General features: G+C 40.2%; 2 protein-coding genes across 2 annotated transcripts; both read left to right on the top strand.

Annotated features, from left to right (window-relative positions):
* Positions 1 to 8,517: 8,517 nt before the first annotated feature.
* LOC109178657 lies at positions 8,518 to 9,059 on the top strand. Its single transcript, XM_019328194.1, has 2 exons — positions 8,518 to 8,706; positions 8,829 to 9,059. Exons 1-2 carry the CDS (start codon positions 8,518 to 8,520, stop codon positions 9,057 to 9,059), a joined length of 420 nt encoding a protein of 139 aa, XP_019183739.1.
* Positions 9,060 to 13,373: 4,314 nt separating this feature from the next.
* LOC109178656 (uncharacterized mitochondrial protein AtMg00810-like) lies at positions 13,374 to 14,425 on the top strand. The gene is made up of 2 exons (XM_019328193.1): positions 13,374 to 13,770; positions 14,337 to 14,425. Exons 1-2 carry the CDS (start codon positions 13,374 to 13,376, stop codon positions 14,423 to 14,425), a joined length of 486 nt encoding a protein of 161 aa, XP_019183738.1.
* The last annotated feature ends 210 nt before the right edge of the window (positions 14,426 to 14,635 follow it).

Below are 14,635 nucleotides of genomic sequence, written 5' to 3'. Positions count from 1 at the left end.
CTGCATCAAAGATCATGTATTTTTAGGTACCCACTTAGTTTCGGGTCCTTGGGGGTTAGTAGTCAATTTTGGAACCCACATTAACCTAGAGTGCACATGACTCATCCTTGGTCCTTTGTATCCGTTGGAGGTGCGATAATCGAAATAAACACTGGCAAAGATTTTGTCCTTATACTTCCTTTGTTGTTCTTTTGGTGGAGGATTTTCATAATGCCAACGATAATTGGTTTGTTTACGTCGATGTGTTATCTTAAGAGCTTTCCTCGAGAGGAGTTCCGGGTAAACAAACCAATCTTCTTCTGAAGGCCCAGTCCTTCCATTCCCATACCCAGATCTTCTGAGGATCCTTTCAGGTTGTCCGTTCTTTGAGATTTCCTGAGCAGAACTCTTTGGACGAAATTGCCTCTGGTTAACATTTGTCTTTTTATAGGATCGAGAATTCCAGTTAGGCTGACTCAATTTTTGGTGTGGACTTTTTCCACTGCCATTTGGTCCATTCCTTTTGACACATATTTGTCTAGGATTGCCTTTACTAGGTTTTCTCTTTCCTGTTTCCACAATTCGTTGTACAGACTTTCCTTTTGGTTGGCTTGTTGATTGTGGTGCTGTGACATTGTTATGTACCATCATAGGCTCGGGCAGCTGGGTTGGTCCTTGAACAAATATGGTTGCAAGACTCTCATGTGAGTATGCATTCGTGGATTTGTTCGTTTCGACTTGTGAAGAGGAGCTGGAGTTAAAACCAATTCCGGTTTTCTCTCCGGGCAGTCTGGATTCGTTTAACATTCTGTCCATTAAGTTGGATGACTTGTTAAACTTGTCCAATACTTCAAGCAATTCTTGCTCTCTCTTTTCTTTTGCTGTGCACTGCTCCTTAAGAGCGAGAACATTTTTCTCGAGCTGCTCCTTAGCAATGATCAGCATTTTGTTCTCAATGCGAACTTGCTCTAATTCATTATGGCTAGTCATGAGCCGAGATTTCTCCTCTTTTAGCTTGGAGTAAGTGCTATTTATTAACTTAAACCTCCTCATCATTTCAGTGACAGATTCACTGGAGGTTTGACTCACTAAAGAACTTGATTCGGCTGAAAAGCAAGAAGAAGATTGAGAGTTTACCTCTTCTTCATCTGCCATGAGGCATAGATCCTCTGATTCTTGGCTGTAGAGGCATAGTAGTCCTTTCTCCTCATCACTGCTTTCGTCTTCTGAGCTTGAGCTTGAGGTACTACTTTCGGGTATAGCTTTTTCAGTGTTTTCGGCAACCACCATTGCTTTTCTTCTTCCCTCACTCTTGGAATTTGATGATTCTGGTTTATCACTTTTCTTGTGCTTTTCTCCAGATTCCCTTGAGGAGCTTGTGATATTGTTGCCATCTTGATATTTGCTAACCATTGGATAAGGGCAGTTTGCTTTGAAGTGCCCTGGCTTTCGGCAGTTGTAGCACAACAGCTGTGAATCAGTGGTTTCGGTCTTTGAGGCCTGAGGAAAGCTTTCATGCCTCTTTCGGTGGCTTGACGGTTGTGGATCTTGAAAGTTGTTCTTTCTCATGAATCTTTTCATCTTCCTGACAAATAGGGCATATTGTTCGTCAGTTAAAAAATCACAAGAGTTAGATTTCGACCTGTTAGGGGTTGACGTCGCCTGATTTGCTACGAGGGCAATATTTCTCGTTTCTGGTTCCTCAGCATCTTTCGGTTCATGTTCAAACTCATATGCTTTGAGATCACTGAAGATTTTGGCTGTGGGTGTTGTTTTCATGTCACGATTATCTCTCATCGCGATGACCTTCATTTCCCATGACTTCGGCAATCCACGAAGAATTTTTAGATTCATCTCCTTTTCGATGAGTTCTTTTCCAAGGTCTGATAAGTCTCCCATTAGTCTTGTGAATCTTAACTCCATCTCCATGATCGTCTCGTTTGGTTGCATCTTAAAGTCTTCGAACTTCTTCATGGCTATTGTCAGTTTGTTGTCCTTTTCTTGTTCATCTCCTTCTCCCAAGTCCATTAGAACTTTCCATACTTCCATAGCATTTTTACATTTTCTGACTCTGGGGAAGAGTGAATCATCTAGAGAGTTGTAAAGAATGTTCCTTGCCACATTGTCCAGGTTTGCTCTTGTTCTTTCTTCCGAGTTATACTGCTCTTTCGGCTTTGGTATTATTTGTGGAGCATCTGGTCCTTGAGCAGCAGCCTGTGCATTTGCCATCATCACTGTGATAGGTCCAGTAGTTATGACGTCCCACATTTCATCATGAATAGAGCACAGAAGAGCCTGCATTCTTAATTTCCAGTCATCAAACTTGGCAAGACTAAAAGCAAGCTGTCTAGAGCGATTTTGTGCATGTTCCTTTTCCATTTTTTAAAAAAATCGTGCAACTCGGAAGATCCCAAAAAAAATCAAAGGTGGATCTACCAAGCAGTAAAACGCAAAAAGCCTTCACCGTTCAAGGTATTCGGCTCTGATACCACTTGTTGGTCCCGATAGATTGTATGGTGAGTCTAGAGGGGGGGGGGGGTGAATAGACTCTCGTTTTTCTTTAAATTCTTTAACAGAAAAACCTTGACAACACTTTTGAGTAGGATAAGCACAGCGGAAAGATTATTAAGAGAGGGTTGCACGAGTTTGATGAGAAGATGAGATAAGTGATGAAAAGGATGATATGCAAGCAGTAAACTAAAGCAGTAAGTAAAGAGAGGAGCGAGACGAGATTTTATAGTGGTTCGGCCAAACTTTGCCTACTTCCACTCTTCTTCCACAACTGCTGGAAGGATTGCACTATCACTTCTTTAGTACAAAAACACAAAGACTTCCTTGATCACTAAGCCGGACAGCCTTTGAAGGTTTTTCAACTCCGAGAGTTTACTCCGCCTCTATCAACTTCTTCTTCTAAGTTGAGGTTGGTGAGAAAGTATTTCTTGATTCCTCCAACTGTGAAGTCTTGTAGGTGTGGGATGATTGCTTCAAATGTGCAAGACTTCTTACAAGATGTAGGGCAGTGATGGATGATCTACTTCAAATGCCTTAACACCTTAACTAGCTGGTTCACAAAAAGCTTTGAGATTTGTTCACTTTTAAGAGCTTTTTGCAAGAGAGTGAGTAGTGTGATAAAATGAACCAGCACCTTCTTAGTTGATGAAGGTTGGTTTATATAGGTGATGAAAATTCATCCGTTGGAGGGAAATGAATTTTTAAACCTTTTATCTGTTGGACAAGGACCATGGAGCCTCATGCATTTAATGCTTCATTAATGGGTTTGTACTATGTAGCCGTTGAAGGTATGGAGGATCTGATGACTTTTGTCTTTTAGCTCCAGAGATAGTACAACTTCATTAAATGCTCTTCGGGTAGCGTGTGCCATGAGTTGAGGTCCTTATTGTCCTAGGATGTTGTCACATCAGACAGGTAGAACATTCTTCTCGTTGATGAGAAGAAGAATACTTGTTGAAAAGAACTGTCTTCTTAATGACAACTCCTTCTTTCGTTGCTGTGGAGTCTTCTTTCGTCTTGATCAGCCTATCTTCTATTCATAACTCCTTTCGTGTGTTTGTTCTAGCTTAACACGAATTACATATGAGTTATGGCAACTTTCGTCTAAAACGAAAGTAGCGATACAATAAAAACGAAAGAGTTAGGGGTCTACTTTCTACATTACATTGGTATCATCAAAATCCTAATACATGGTTCCTAACAGTATGATCATTTTTGTCCTCTATCAATAAAACAGTTTAAATATCGTTAAACACAAAGTCATTTCGGGCATCAGTTATGAATTTTTTCAAAAAAATAAACATAAAAAATTTAGCAGGTCAATCTACATTGTATAAAAAAGATCGAAGTGTCCTTGTATTTAATAACATTTTATCGATTTTGTTGACGAATGACCAAAAATAGTCATGCCACAATAGTACTAAGACCAAGTGAGAAGTTTCTGATAAAAATGACTAAAAGTGGACTACAACCTATAAATGGAGGTCAAAAAATGAAATTAAATCATGTAAAGAAATAATGGCAAATTATACAATGCACCAGTGTCTATCTGGCATTGTGGACCCTGGTTCAAAAATAACCTTCAGATTCTTAAACTGCAGTTGCGAAATAGCAATAGAGCTTTTCCAGACATTTGTAATTCGCGGTCTAATTAGACAACATCTTGCTTCGAACATAGGGGTTGCTAAAGTAAAATTCGAGAAAAAGAACCGATTGTATGGGAAATACTTCAAGAAGTTATGCAGGGGCATCCTGTATTGCTAAATAGAGCGCCCACTCTGCATAGATTAGGCATACAGGCATTCCAGCCCGTTTCAGTGGAGGGTCTTGATATCTATTTATGTCCATTAGTTTATAAGGGGTTCAATGCAGATTTTGATGGAGATCAAATGGCTGTTCATGTACCCTTATCTTTGGAGGCTCAAGTGGAGGCCCATTTACTTATGTTTTCTGTAACACCCCAGATTTTCAAGACATTTAAAACTTATAATAAAGGTAGAATCTTATTAAATCCCAAGATATAAATACAAGCGTTCGGGGTGCTATGCCACACCTGGGCTAGAGAACCCAAGTGCACAGGCTAACTAACTAATATCCTCAAAGCGTAAGTACGTAAACGTGGCACGCAGGCCAAAAGGGAAACTATCTACTTCTAAGTTCTAGCGCACTCCAGTGACTTAATCTTCTGTGCCTGAAAGCCAAATATATCTGTTCAGCGAGAGATGCTGGTAACCCACTCCAACGCGTTGAAATACAATACATATAGAGATATATATAGATATACGAAAACCATTTTGAGCATGAAGATATATCCTACGAACTCTAGCTTTAAAACCGGGAATGACTCGACAGATAAGGCCAGACACAAGCAACAGTTATAACGAGCATATACAGTTCACAACAGATAAGGCAGATAAGGCAGAGCATCAATAATCACAACCCAACATAAACAATCCCCAACATAAATCCCACAGTCACATTCCCCCAAGGCACTCATAATCACAACTCATCCATATCACAACACATAGCACACTTTGTTGGCGCCACAGGACCAATCGCATGCCCATACATGAGGGTCAGCGCATATAGCTCTGACACGGCCCCGCAGCACCCTGCCCCGTATCGCAACACGGAGGGGTCGATCGCAACCGACCGATGAACCGCAGCTCATCATAATGTTTGATCGCAACCAAACAGTGGACCGCAGCCCAAGAGAGTGTGTTATCTGACTGTAGCCAGGAATTCCCATCTGACTACAGCCAGCCTCTGAACCGCAGCTCAGGAAAGATGTCACCTGATTGCAGCCAGGAATTCCCATCTGACTACAACCAGCTTCTGGACCGCAGCCCAGGATACCGTCATCCGACTACAGCCAGGAATTCCCATCTGACTATAGCCGGCTTCTGAACCGCAGCTCAGGATAACCAATCCGATCGCAACCGAATTGGGGTAACACGCACACATAACACACAGCAAGCACATGCAACCCACATTACACATTGGGAAGGGGGATAAAGCGTGTAATAACCTTATGCGTGATCCATCACGTACTAAGAATAGTCCTAAGGGGTTCATACTTCTTCCACCTAGGTCAACGGGATACCAATTCAACTAGCATGCAATATAATAGACTCATAAACCTACGAACGGTACCCGAAACATCAAACTAGACATAGGCACGACCAGCGGGGTCCGTTGGGACACCACGGGGATCGGGGAAACATCAAACGGGGAAGCCGGGGTCCCGAGTTGGGACAAATTCCAGCGGGTAGCCGGTGGGTGGTGGTCCACCCGCCGGCTGCCCGCCGGCTGCCACTGTTCCGGGCAGCGGGTGCCCGGCGGGCAGCTGCCCGCCCGCCGGCTGCCCGCTGCCGGGCTGCCCGAGAACGCCACGGGTAGGTGGCGGGTCCCCTACCCCCACCTACCCCCCACTGACTCTTTTCACCACTTTTCGTCCCGGGAACCGTTGTGGAACCCGAAACCATGCTTAGACACTTTACAACGCAGTTAATGACAACACGTAGACAATTAACGGATCAAATACGAGAACCGTACGGCACATAATCTACCATGCTTTTCTAAACATAATCAACACCCAAACATGCGAATTCCCACCCGACAATCCAAGAATAAGATCATACGATACAACCTAGGGTTCTAATCACTTTTATATCAACAAGAATACGATTCATCTTCTAATTGTAAGATTCGGTAAGAATAACACATGAACATCGAGGATGCCAATTAATCATCAAGAACATCATAATCATCAAGGACACCACATAATCATCAAGAATCCCAATTAATCATCAAGAACATCACAATTATCAAGAAACTCCCAATATCAAGATTATCAAGATTCCCCATGGAATCATTAAATCAACATCAATAATAAACATAGTAATTCGCCATTCACAATCATACGGGGGAAACCCTAAGGGGAAATCATAGCTATGAAAATAGGTTTTGTTGAGACATGGGTTACCTCTTAGCCTTAATTAATTCCTTGGCTATGAAGGGTCTTTCTTTAAGCTTTCTTGCTTTCTTGATTTCTTCTAAGGGGATTCTTGGAGCACTTTGGGGTGGTGGAACGTTTATTGTGGTGGGGGGTTCTAGGTGTCTCTTAAGTCCCCTATTTATATATTTAGGAGTCCTGGTTAGGAACTAATATTATAGGCTTGCTAATTCTATTCCTTTTGGAACTAAGGATTGGGTTTAGGGATAAGGGTCCATGGTCCATAGTGGGCCATATTAATTAATTAATTAAAGGGAATCCTAATCGTAGTCTGAATAGTAAAAGGCTTACTTCCTTTATTCCTAATAGATAACTAGGTCTAGGATTCCTAATTAGAATCTGAATAGTAAAGGGTTTACTTTCTTTATTCCTAATAGGCTTAGGACTCTAATTTAGGCAAGGGTCCACGGTTCATGGTGGACCTTTATTAATTAATTAAAGGAAACCTAACCGAATTAAATCATATTTAATTATTATTGATGGGATTAATTTAATAATTAATCCGGGATTGAGGGCCGTAACACGGGGTGTTACATTTTCTCATATGAATCTTGTTAGGAACAAGTGTAATTAGATTTTGATGATACCAAACTCACTAGGATTGTAGACCCCTATTTTTCTTTCGTAGTTAGAACTTGTGTCACAAACGAATGAAAGCTGTTGTAACTCAACAAATGATTCACACAATCTAGTGTACGAATCTTTGTTGAGGCTAGCATAATAGGTCTAGCTGAAGACTTGAAGACACCAAGTCGGACGAAAGATTGTTGCAAACGAAAGATGAAATGACCAACTCTCGGATAAGCATCATTTGACAAAGATGATCTCTCGTCTAAGTGAAAGGTCAAGAGATAAGGAAAATCATATCTTTTAATTTAAAGAACTTCTCTGAGAAAACAAGTTTAAGTCAAACTTGTGAGGACAACCTTCATTAAGTGAAGCAATAAGAATGTTGTCTATGACTCATAGATGGGCAATCATTCGGGACAAAAGGTGACCTAGGAATGATTTTCACAAAAGACAAGGAGCATTAAAAGACTTATACCATCTTGTCAGAAAACAAGGACAAAAACCATAATGCTTTTGACACCAACGGCTACACAGATCAAGTGCATTAAATGCTCTATGCCCACTGGTCAATACACACTAGTTAATAGGTTAGAAATCCTCATCTCCCTCTAACGGATGAATTTTTTCCAACTATACATACCTCTCTTCACCATTGAAGAAGGTGCTGGTTATTCAACTATTGCTATCCAAAGAAAAGCTCTTCAAACAGTTTCATCTCTTAAACCTTTTCATAACGAGTGTTCTTGTGAAGTTTTCAAAAGGCTCATCCATCATCCACACTTCACAAAAGTTAAAGAAATCTTGCATCTTTTCACGTGAAGATTCATCCAGATATCAAGACAAGGCTTCAACCTGTTGGAGAAACACAACATCATCTTTCCAACACTCAACTGTTAGGAAGAAGTTGATAGAGGCGAAGTAAACTCGAGGAGTTGAAAAACCTATCAAGTGGCTGTCCGGCTTAGTGATCAAGGAAGTCAGCTTGAACTAGTTTGTACTAGGAGTGATAGTGCAAACCCTTTCACTAGTTGTGAAAGATGAGTGGAGTAGGCTTTGTTAACAGCCGAACCACTATAAAAATCTCTCTCTCCATATCTTTTTAAATACTGCTCTTTACCTTTCTTGCATTGCATATCATATCGACCAAACGTTAAGAGCTCCCAACAAAAGTGTGCAAAGTATAACTATGTCGAAACCTTTATTCCGCTGTGCATCACTCCAAAATGAGTAACTTTGAAAAATTGATTAGAGTCTATTCACCTCCCCCCCCCCCCCCCCTCTAGACTCTCTTTCGACCCTACCGGGACCAACAAGTGGTATCAAAGCGGTTACCTTGTACGGTAAACGTTTTGTTTTACTACCTGGTAGATCCCTTAGCTTTTGCAAAATTTATATAAGCTAAATTGCTTTTTCGTCTTTGCACTTATTTTCTTAAAAAGGAAATGGAAAGAGATCATGCTAATCGTTCTAGGCCTCTTGCCTTTAATCTCTTTAAGTTTGATGACTGGAAAGTCAGGATGCAAGCCCATCTCTCGGCCATTCATGATGAAATGTGGGAAGTCATAGAAGAAGGTCCTATCGTTGTAATGATGGTAAATGCACAAGCAGCTGCTCAAGGAGCAGATCCAGAAGTCATGATTCCAAAGCCTAAGTCTCAGCTCACTTCAGATGAAAGATAAGAGCAAATCTCAACAATGTTGCACGAGATATTCTATATAAATCACTATATGACTCACTGTTTCCGAGAGTACAGAAATGTAAGACAGCGAAGGAAATCTGGGATACTCTCATGAGTTTAGGCGAAGGAGACGAACAAGAAAAGGACAACAAGCTTACTGTTGCCATGAAGAAGTTTGAGGAATTCAAAATGCTACCAAACGAAACCATCGCAGACATGGAATTCAGATTCACGAAACTTATGGGAGAAATTTTGGATCTAGGAAAGGAGGCAACCGAGAAGGAAAAGAACCTAAAGATACTCTGAGGACTTCCAAAGTCATGGGAGATGAAGGTGGCAGCCATGAGAGATCACCGAGACATGAAGACTACCAACACGAGTAAAATCTTTAGTGATCTCTAGGCCTATGAGTTCGAGCATGAGCTCAAAGAATCTGAAACAAGGAATATCGCCTTGGTTGCAAGTCAACAACCTTCAACATCAAACAGGTCAAACTCTAACCCTACTAAATTTTTATCTGATGAACAGTTTGCCTTCTTTGTGTGAAAGATGAAAAGGTTCATAAGGAAGAACAACTTTCAAGATCATCAAAGATCACCGAACTCCTTCAACCGAAGGTAATATGAAAGATCTCCTCAGTCTTCAAAACAAGAAACGGTGGATGCACAAGTGCTATGCTACAATTGTCGAAAGCAAGAACATTTCAAAGCAAATTGTCCTCACCCCATGGTCCGCTAATACCAGGACCAGGATCCTAGCACAAGCTCACCGAAAGATGCTGTTGAATCCAGCAAGAGAAGCGGAAAACTAGAATCAACCAATTCTCGACATGAGAAAAGAAGGAAAGCTATGGTGGTGAATGAACCAGCTGAAGAAGTCCAACCCGAAACGAGCACCTCAAGCTCAAGTTTAGAGAGTGAGAGTTCGGGAGATGAGAAAGGACTTCTATGCCTCTTCAGTCAGGAAGAAAAAGTAGATGGTCTATGTCTAATGGCAAATGATGATGAGGTAAACTCTCAAACTTCTTTGTCTACTCAAATAGAAACCAGCTCTGAAAATGAAGGAAATCTAAATGAAACTATCTTTGAGATGATGATGGATTTCAAATTAATTAAAAACACATACTCCAAATTAAAAGAGGAGAACTCTCGGCTATTGATCAGCTATGATGAGCTAAGGCATGTTAGAATCTATAACATTAAGCTAGCCATCGTGAAAGAACAGCTCGAGAAGCAGGTTCTCCTTCTTAAGGAGCAGTGTACAAAAAGAGAGTTACGGGAGCAATATCTGCGGGAGGTTCTTGATTCATTCAATAACTCATCCAATCTAATGGATCGATTAGTGAATAGATCAAAACCGTCAAGGGAAAGAACCGGAATTGGTTATGACCCCAGCTCCTCATCACATATCTTATTGAACAAACCTACATAAAATTACTCACATGAAAGTTTTAAGTCTGTATTTGTTCAAGGCCCTACCCAAATGTCTGAGCCTATGACAAAGATTCACAATGGTAGTACACTACAACCAACAAGCCAACCAAAAGGAAAGGCTGTACAACGAGTTGTGGAACCTCCGAATGGAAAATAATTGAAAGGCAATCCTAGGCATAATACAAATGTCAAAAGGAATGGACCGCAAAGATAATAGACCTAGTCTATACTATCAAAAAGGTCAGCCTACAAGGAATGACCAAACGAGGGTGAATCCGAATGTAAATCAAAGGCAAAATCGTTCTACACATTAACGAAAGAATCCCTTACAAAGGAATCCAAATGATGAACGAAACAGACATGCCAAGAGGTCACTTAGAAGACCAATGACGGGCATCGGATGGAGTGGACCATCTGAAGAAGATTGGCTTGTTTATCCCGAACCTTTATCAAAAGCAGAATTTGAAAAGATTCACAGGCAAAAACAAACCAACTATTATAAGTAGTATCGCAATCCACCTGGTGACTATTTTCAAAGTCGATACAAAGCCAAAAACTTTGCTAAAATTTATTATGCTTATCGAGTATTTTATGGGTACAAAGGACCAATGATGAGTTATGCCAACTCTAGGGTCATGTGGATCCCAAAATTGTCTACTAACCCTCAAGGACCCAAAACCGAAGGGGTACCTAATGTTACATAATTTTTGATTTCAGGGAAGACAAGTCATATGGTATGTCGATAGTGGAAGCTCAAGACATATGACCGGAGACAAATCAAATTTGTGCAATTACAAGGAAGTTGATGGACCAAAAGTAATCTTTGGTGGAGAATCAAGTGGAAAAACGAAAGGAACTGGAGACATCATTAGAAATGAAGTAATCATTCGGGATGTCTCACACGTTGAAGGACTCAAGTTCAATTTTCTTAGCACCAGTCAATTCTGTGACAAAGGCTATAAAGTAGAATTCTTCAAAGACGAGTGCAAATTCATCAGCATTGGATATGGTGACATTGTTCTCACGGCAAAACGAAAGAAAAACATGTATGTAGTTGCTTGGGAACTTTGTAAAACTAACGTTTGTCTTGTTGCCAATACTAATGCAGATTTGAGCTTGGAATGACACAACAAGATGAGTCATCTGAATCTCAAGACCATCAACAAGCTATCAAAGAAAGATCTTGTGGAAGGTTTACCGAAAGCAACCTATGTCAAAGACAGAATTTGTGATGCATGTCAAAAAGGAAAACAAATTAAAGCTTCATTCAAGTCAAAATCCTCAGACACAAATTCTCGACCTTTAAGTCTTCTACACGTGGACTTGTTTGGTCCAGTTGATCCTGCAAGTCTGAGTGGACGAAAGTACATGACTACACGAGATATACTTGGACACTATTTCTGAGAAAGAAGAATGAAACTGAGAAGGTATTGCCAGTACTACTAAGGCAATTACAAATTGAAAGGGAGCTCAGTATAGTAATAATCAAGTCAGATCAGGGGACAGAGTTCGTAAACAAGGTCATCAAGGACTTCTGTGGACAAAATGACATTTTTCATCAACTTTCGGCCCGCACGCACTCCTCAACAAAACGGAGTAGCCGAAAGAAGAAACAGAACCTTGAAGGAAGCTGCACGAACCATGATAGCACACTTAGGAATGCCAAAACGCTTATGGGCCGAAGCCATCAATATTGCATGCTACACCCAAAACCGAACTCTCATCAACAAAGCTCATGATCTAACTCCATATGAATTATGGAAAGGTAAGAAACCCGTTGTTAGTTACTTTCACATCTTTGGCTACATGTGCTTTGTTCACAACAACGGGAAGAGCTATCCAAGAGCTTTCGATGAAAGAGCTGACGAAGGGTTATTCATGGGATACTCCTCCGTAAGTAAAGCATTTAGATTTCTAAGCAAAAGAACTATGGTTATTGAGGAATCCATTCACTTCAAATTTGATGAAAATGCTGAAAAGACTCCACAAAATCATGAATCAATCGACATAAAGAATTTAATCATGCAAGCTGAACCAAGTCATATGTGCGAAGATGATTCAGATCATGAAGATTTATTACCTTCCCATCAAAGATATCAATCTAAGCCTTCCGAAACGGAAACAAGGTCTCAGCACGAAACAACTATCAGAGAAACTACACCTACACCACAAGCTCAAATCGAACCAATGATCTATGTAGAGTTGCCCTACATCCCTGAGATGAATATACAGGCACAATCAACATCTTTCGAACCTGACTTAAGATGGTTGAGAGATCATCCTCCTGATCAAGTCATTGGAAATATTCAAGAAGGTGTAAGAACTCGTGCATCAGTTCACGAAAATATGATGACATGTTTCCTATCACAAATGGAACCGAAATCTATTGATGATGCCTTGAGTGATCCAGATTGGGTAACAGCCATGCAAGAAGAATTTCACCAATTTGAGAGAAACAATGTGTGGGAAGTTGTTCCCAGACCCACTCATCAAAATGTCATAGGAACAAAATGGGTCTTTTGAAACAAGATGAGTGAAGATGGCATAATTGTTAGGAACAAAGCTCAGCTTGTTGCCAAAGGCTATTGTCAAGAAGAAGGGATTGATTTTGATGAAACTTTCGCTCCCGTAGCAAGATTAGAAGCCATACGAATCTTTCTAGCATATGCAGCCTACAAGAACTTTAAGGTGTTCCAAAGGAATGTAAAAAGTGCGTTTCTAAATGGGATTCTTAAAGAAGAAGTCTATGTGGAACAATCCCAGGATTCGTGATTAACCATGAAAGTGATCAAGTCTATCACTTAAAGAAAGCATTATATAGCTTAAAACAAGCTCCTCGAGCTTGGTATGACACACTTTCGTACTTCCTGATTAATTGTGGCTTTACGAAAGGAGTTGTTGACAAAACTCTCTTTCGTATTAAAGATGGTGAACACATACTTGTTTAAATCTATGTAGATGACATCATCTTTGGTTGCACAAATCCTGACATGTGTGAAAAATTCTCTAAGCTCATGCAAGGAAAATGAGCATGATGGGAGAATTAAACTACTTCCTTGGACTACAAGTCAAACAATGTTCAGATGGAATTTTCATTAATCGGGCGAAGTATACGAAAGATTTGATCCGAAAGTTTGGAATTGACGGAAAATCATTCGTCAAAATTCCAACGAACACATCCTTGAGAATGGAGATTGATAATGAAGGGAAAGATGTGGATCAAACAAAATATAGAGGGATTATTGGATCTCTCTTATACCTTACAGCGAGTAGACCTGACATTTCTTTCGCGGTTGGGGTATGTGCACGATTTCAAGCTAAACCGAAAGAAAGCCACTTAAGCGCGGAAAGAAAGATCCTAAGATATCTTAAGGGAATCCAAAGTGTCAGTCTTTGGTACCCGAGAGAAGGGTCTTTCAACCTAATTGATTACTCCGATGCAGACTTTGCTGGGTGCAGAATCGACCGAAAGAGTACCTCTGAAACCTGTCAGTTCCTAGTGGGAAGACTCGTATCATGGTTTAGCAAGAAACAAAACTCAATTGCTACCAGCACTGCTGAAGCTGAATACATAGCAGTTGGAAGTTGTTGTGCACAAATATTGTGGATGATGCAATAACTTAAGGATTATGGGATAATAGCATGAGAGGTGCGCATCAATTGTGATAACACAAGTGCTATTGCTATAACACAAATCCGGTGTTACATTCTTGTACCAAGCACATTGATATCAAATATCACTTTATCCGGGTTCACGTTGAAAAGAAAGATATACTGCTTGAATACATCAACACTGATGATCAATTGGCAAATATCCTCACAAAGCCATTAAATGAGAACAGATTCTCATCCCTACGGGACGAACTTGGGATGATTGAAATGGCATAGTCGGAAGATCAAATCCGTAACGTCTATCTTTTCTTATGAACTGAAATATTCGCAGAAGATTCCTGAAAGATACTAAAAGAAAATCTTGAAAGAAATAAATACAGAAAAGGAGAAAATCTCGAAAAGTGGTGAAAATATCTTGGAGAGATCTTCACGTAAAATAACGTCTTTTCTCCACTATAAAAAGACCTCATTCCTCATATGAGAAGCTCACACTAATCTCTTATTGAATTCTAGTTTGTCTTAGTGTTTTTTATTGCAGATATGAGTCAAGGAAAAGGAAAAGAGAAGATAGACGAGGCATCCGAAAGATATGCTGCTCGTAGGGAGCAATACTTGAGAGAAGCATGAAAGCTGACCAATGGGAAAGTTGTCAAGATAAGAGAGCACTCCGACAGAGTGGAGATCACATTCTCTTCATCTGAAATGGCTGAACAAAAGAAAGAAATGGATAAAATTCTGACTGATTCACTAGCAAAATAGAAGTACTATCTTGAGCATGCTCGAAAGTTTGCAAATGAAAGAGTCATGCTACTCAATAAAACTGGCAGCAAATATGAT

This window comes from Ipomoea nil, unplaced genomic scaffold (assembly GCF_001879475.1).
Source record: "Ipomoea nil cultivar Tokyo-kokei standard unplaced genomic scaffold, Asagao_1.1 scaffold0865, whole genome shotgun sequence".
NCBI classification, from domain to species: Eukaryota; Viridiplantae; Streptophyta; class Magnoliopsida; order Solanales; family Convolvulaceae; genus Ipomoea; species Ipomoea nil.
This window is presented reverse-complemented; position numbering and strand designations above follow the sequence as displayed.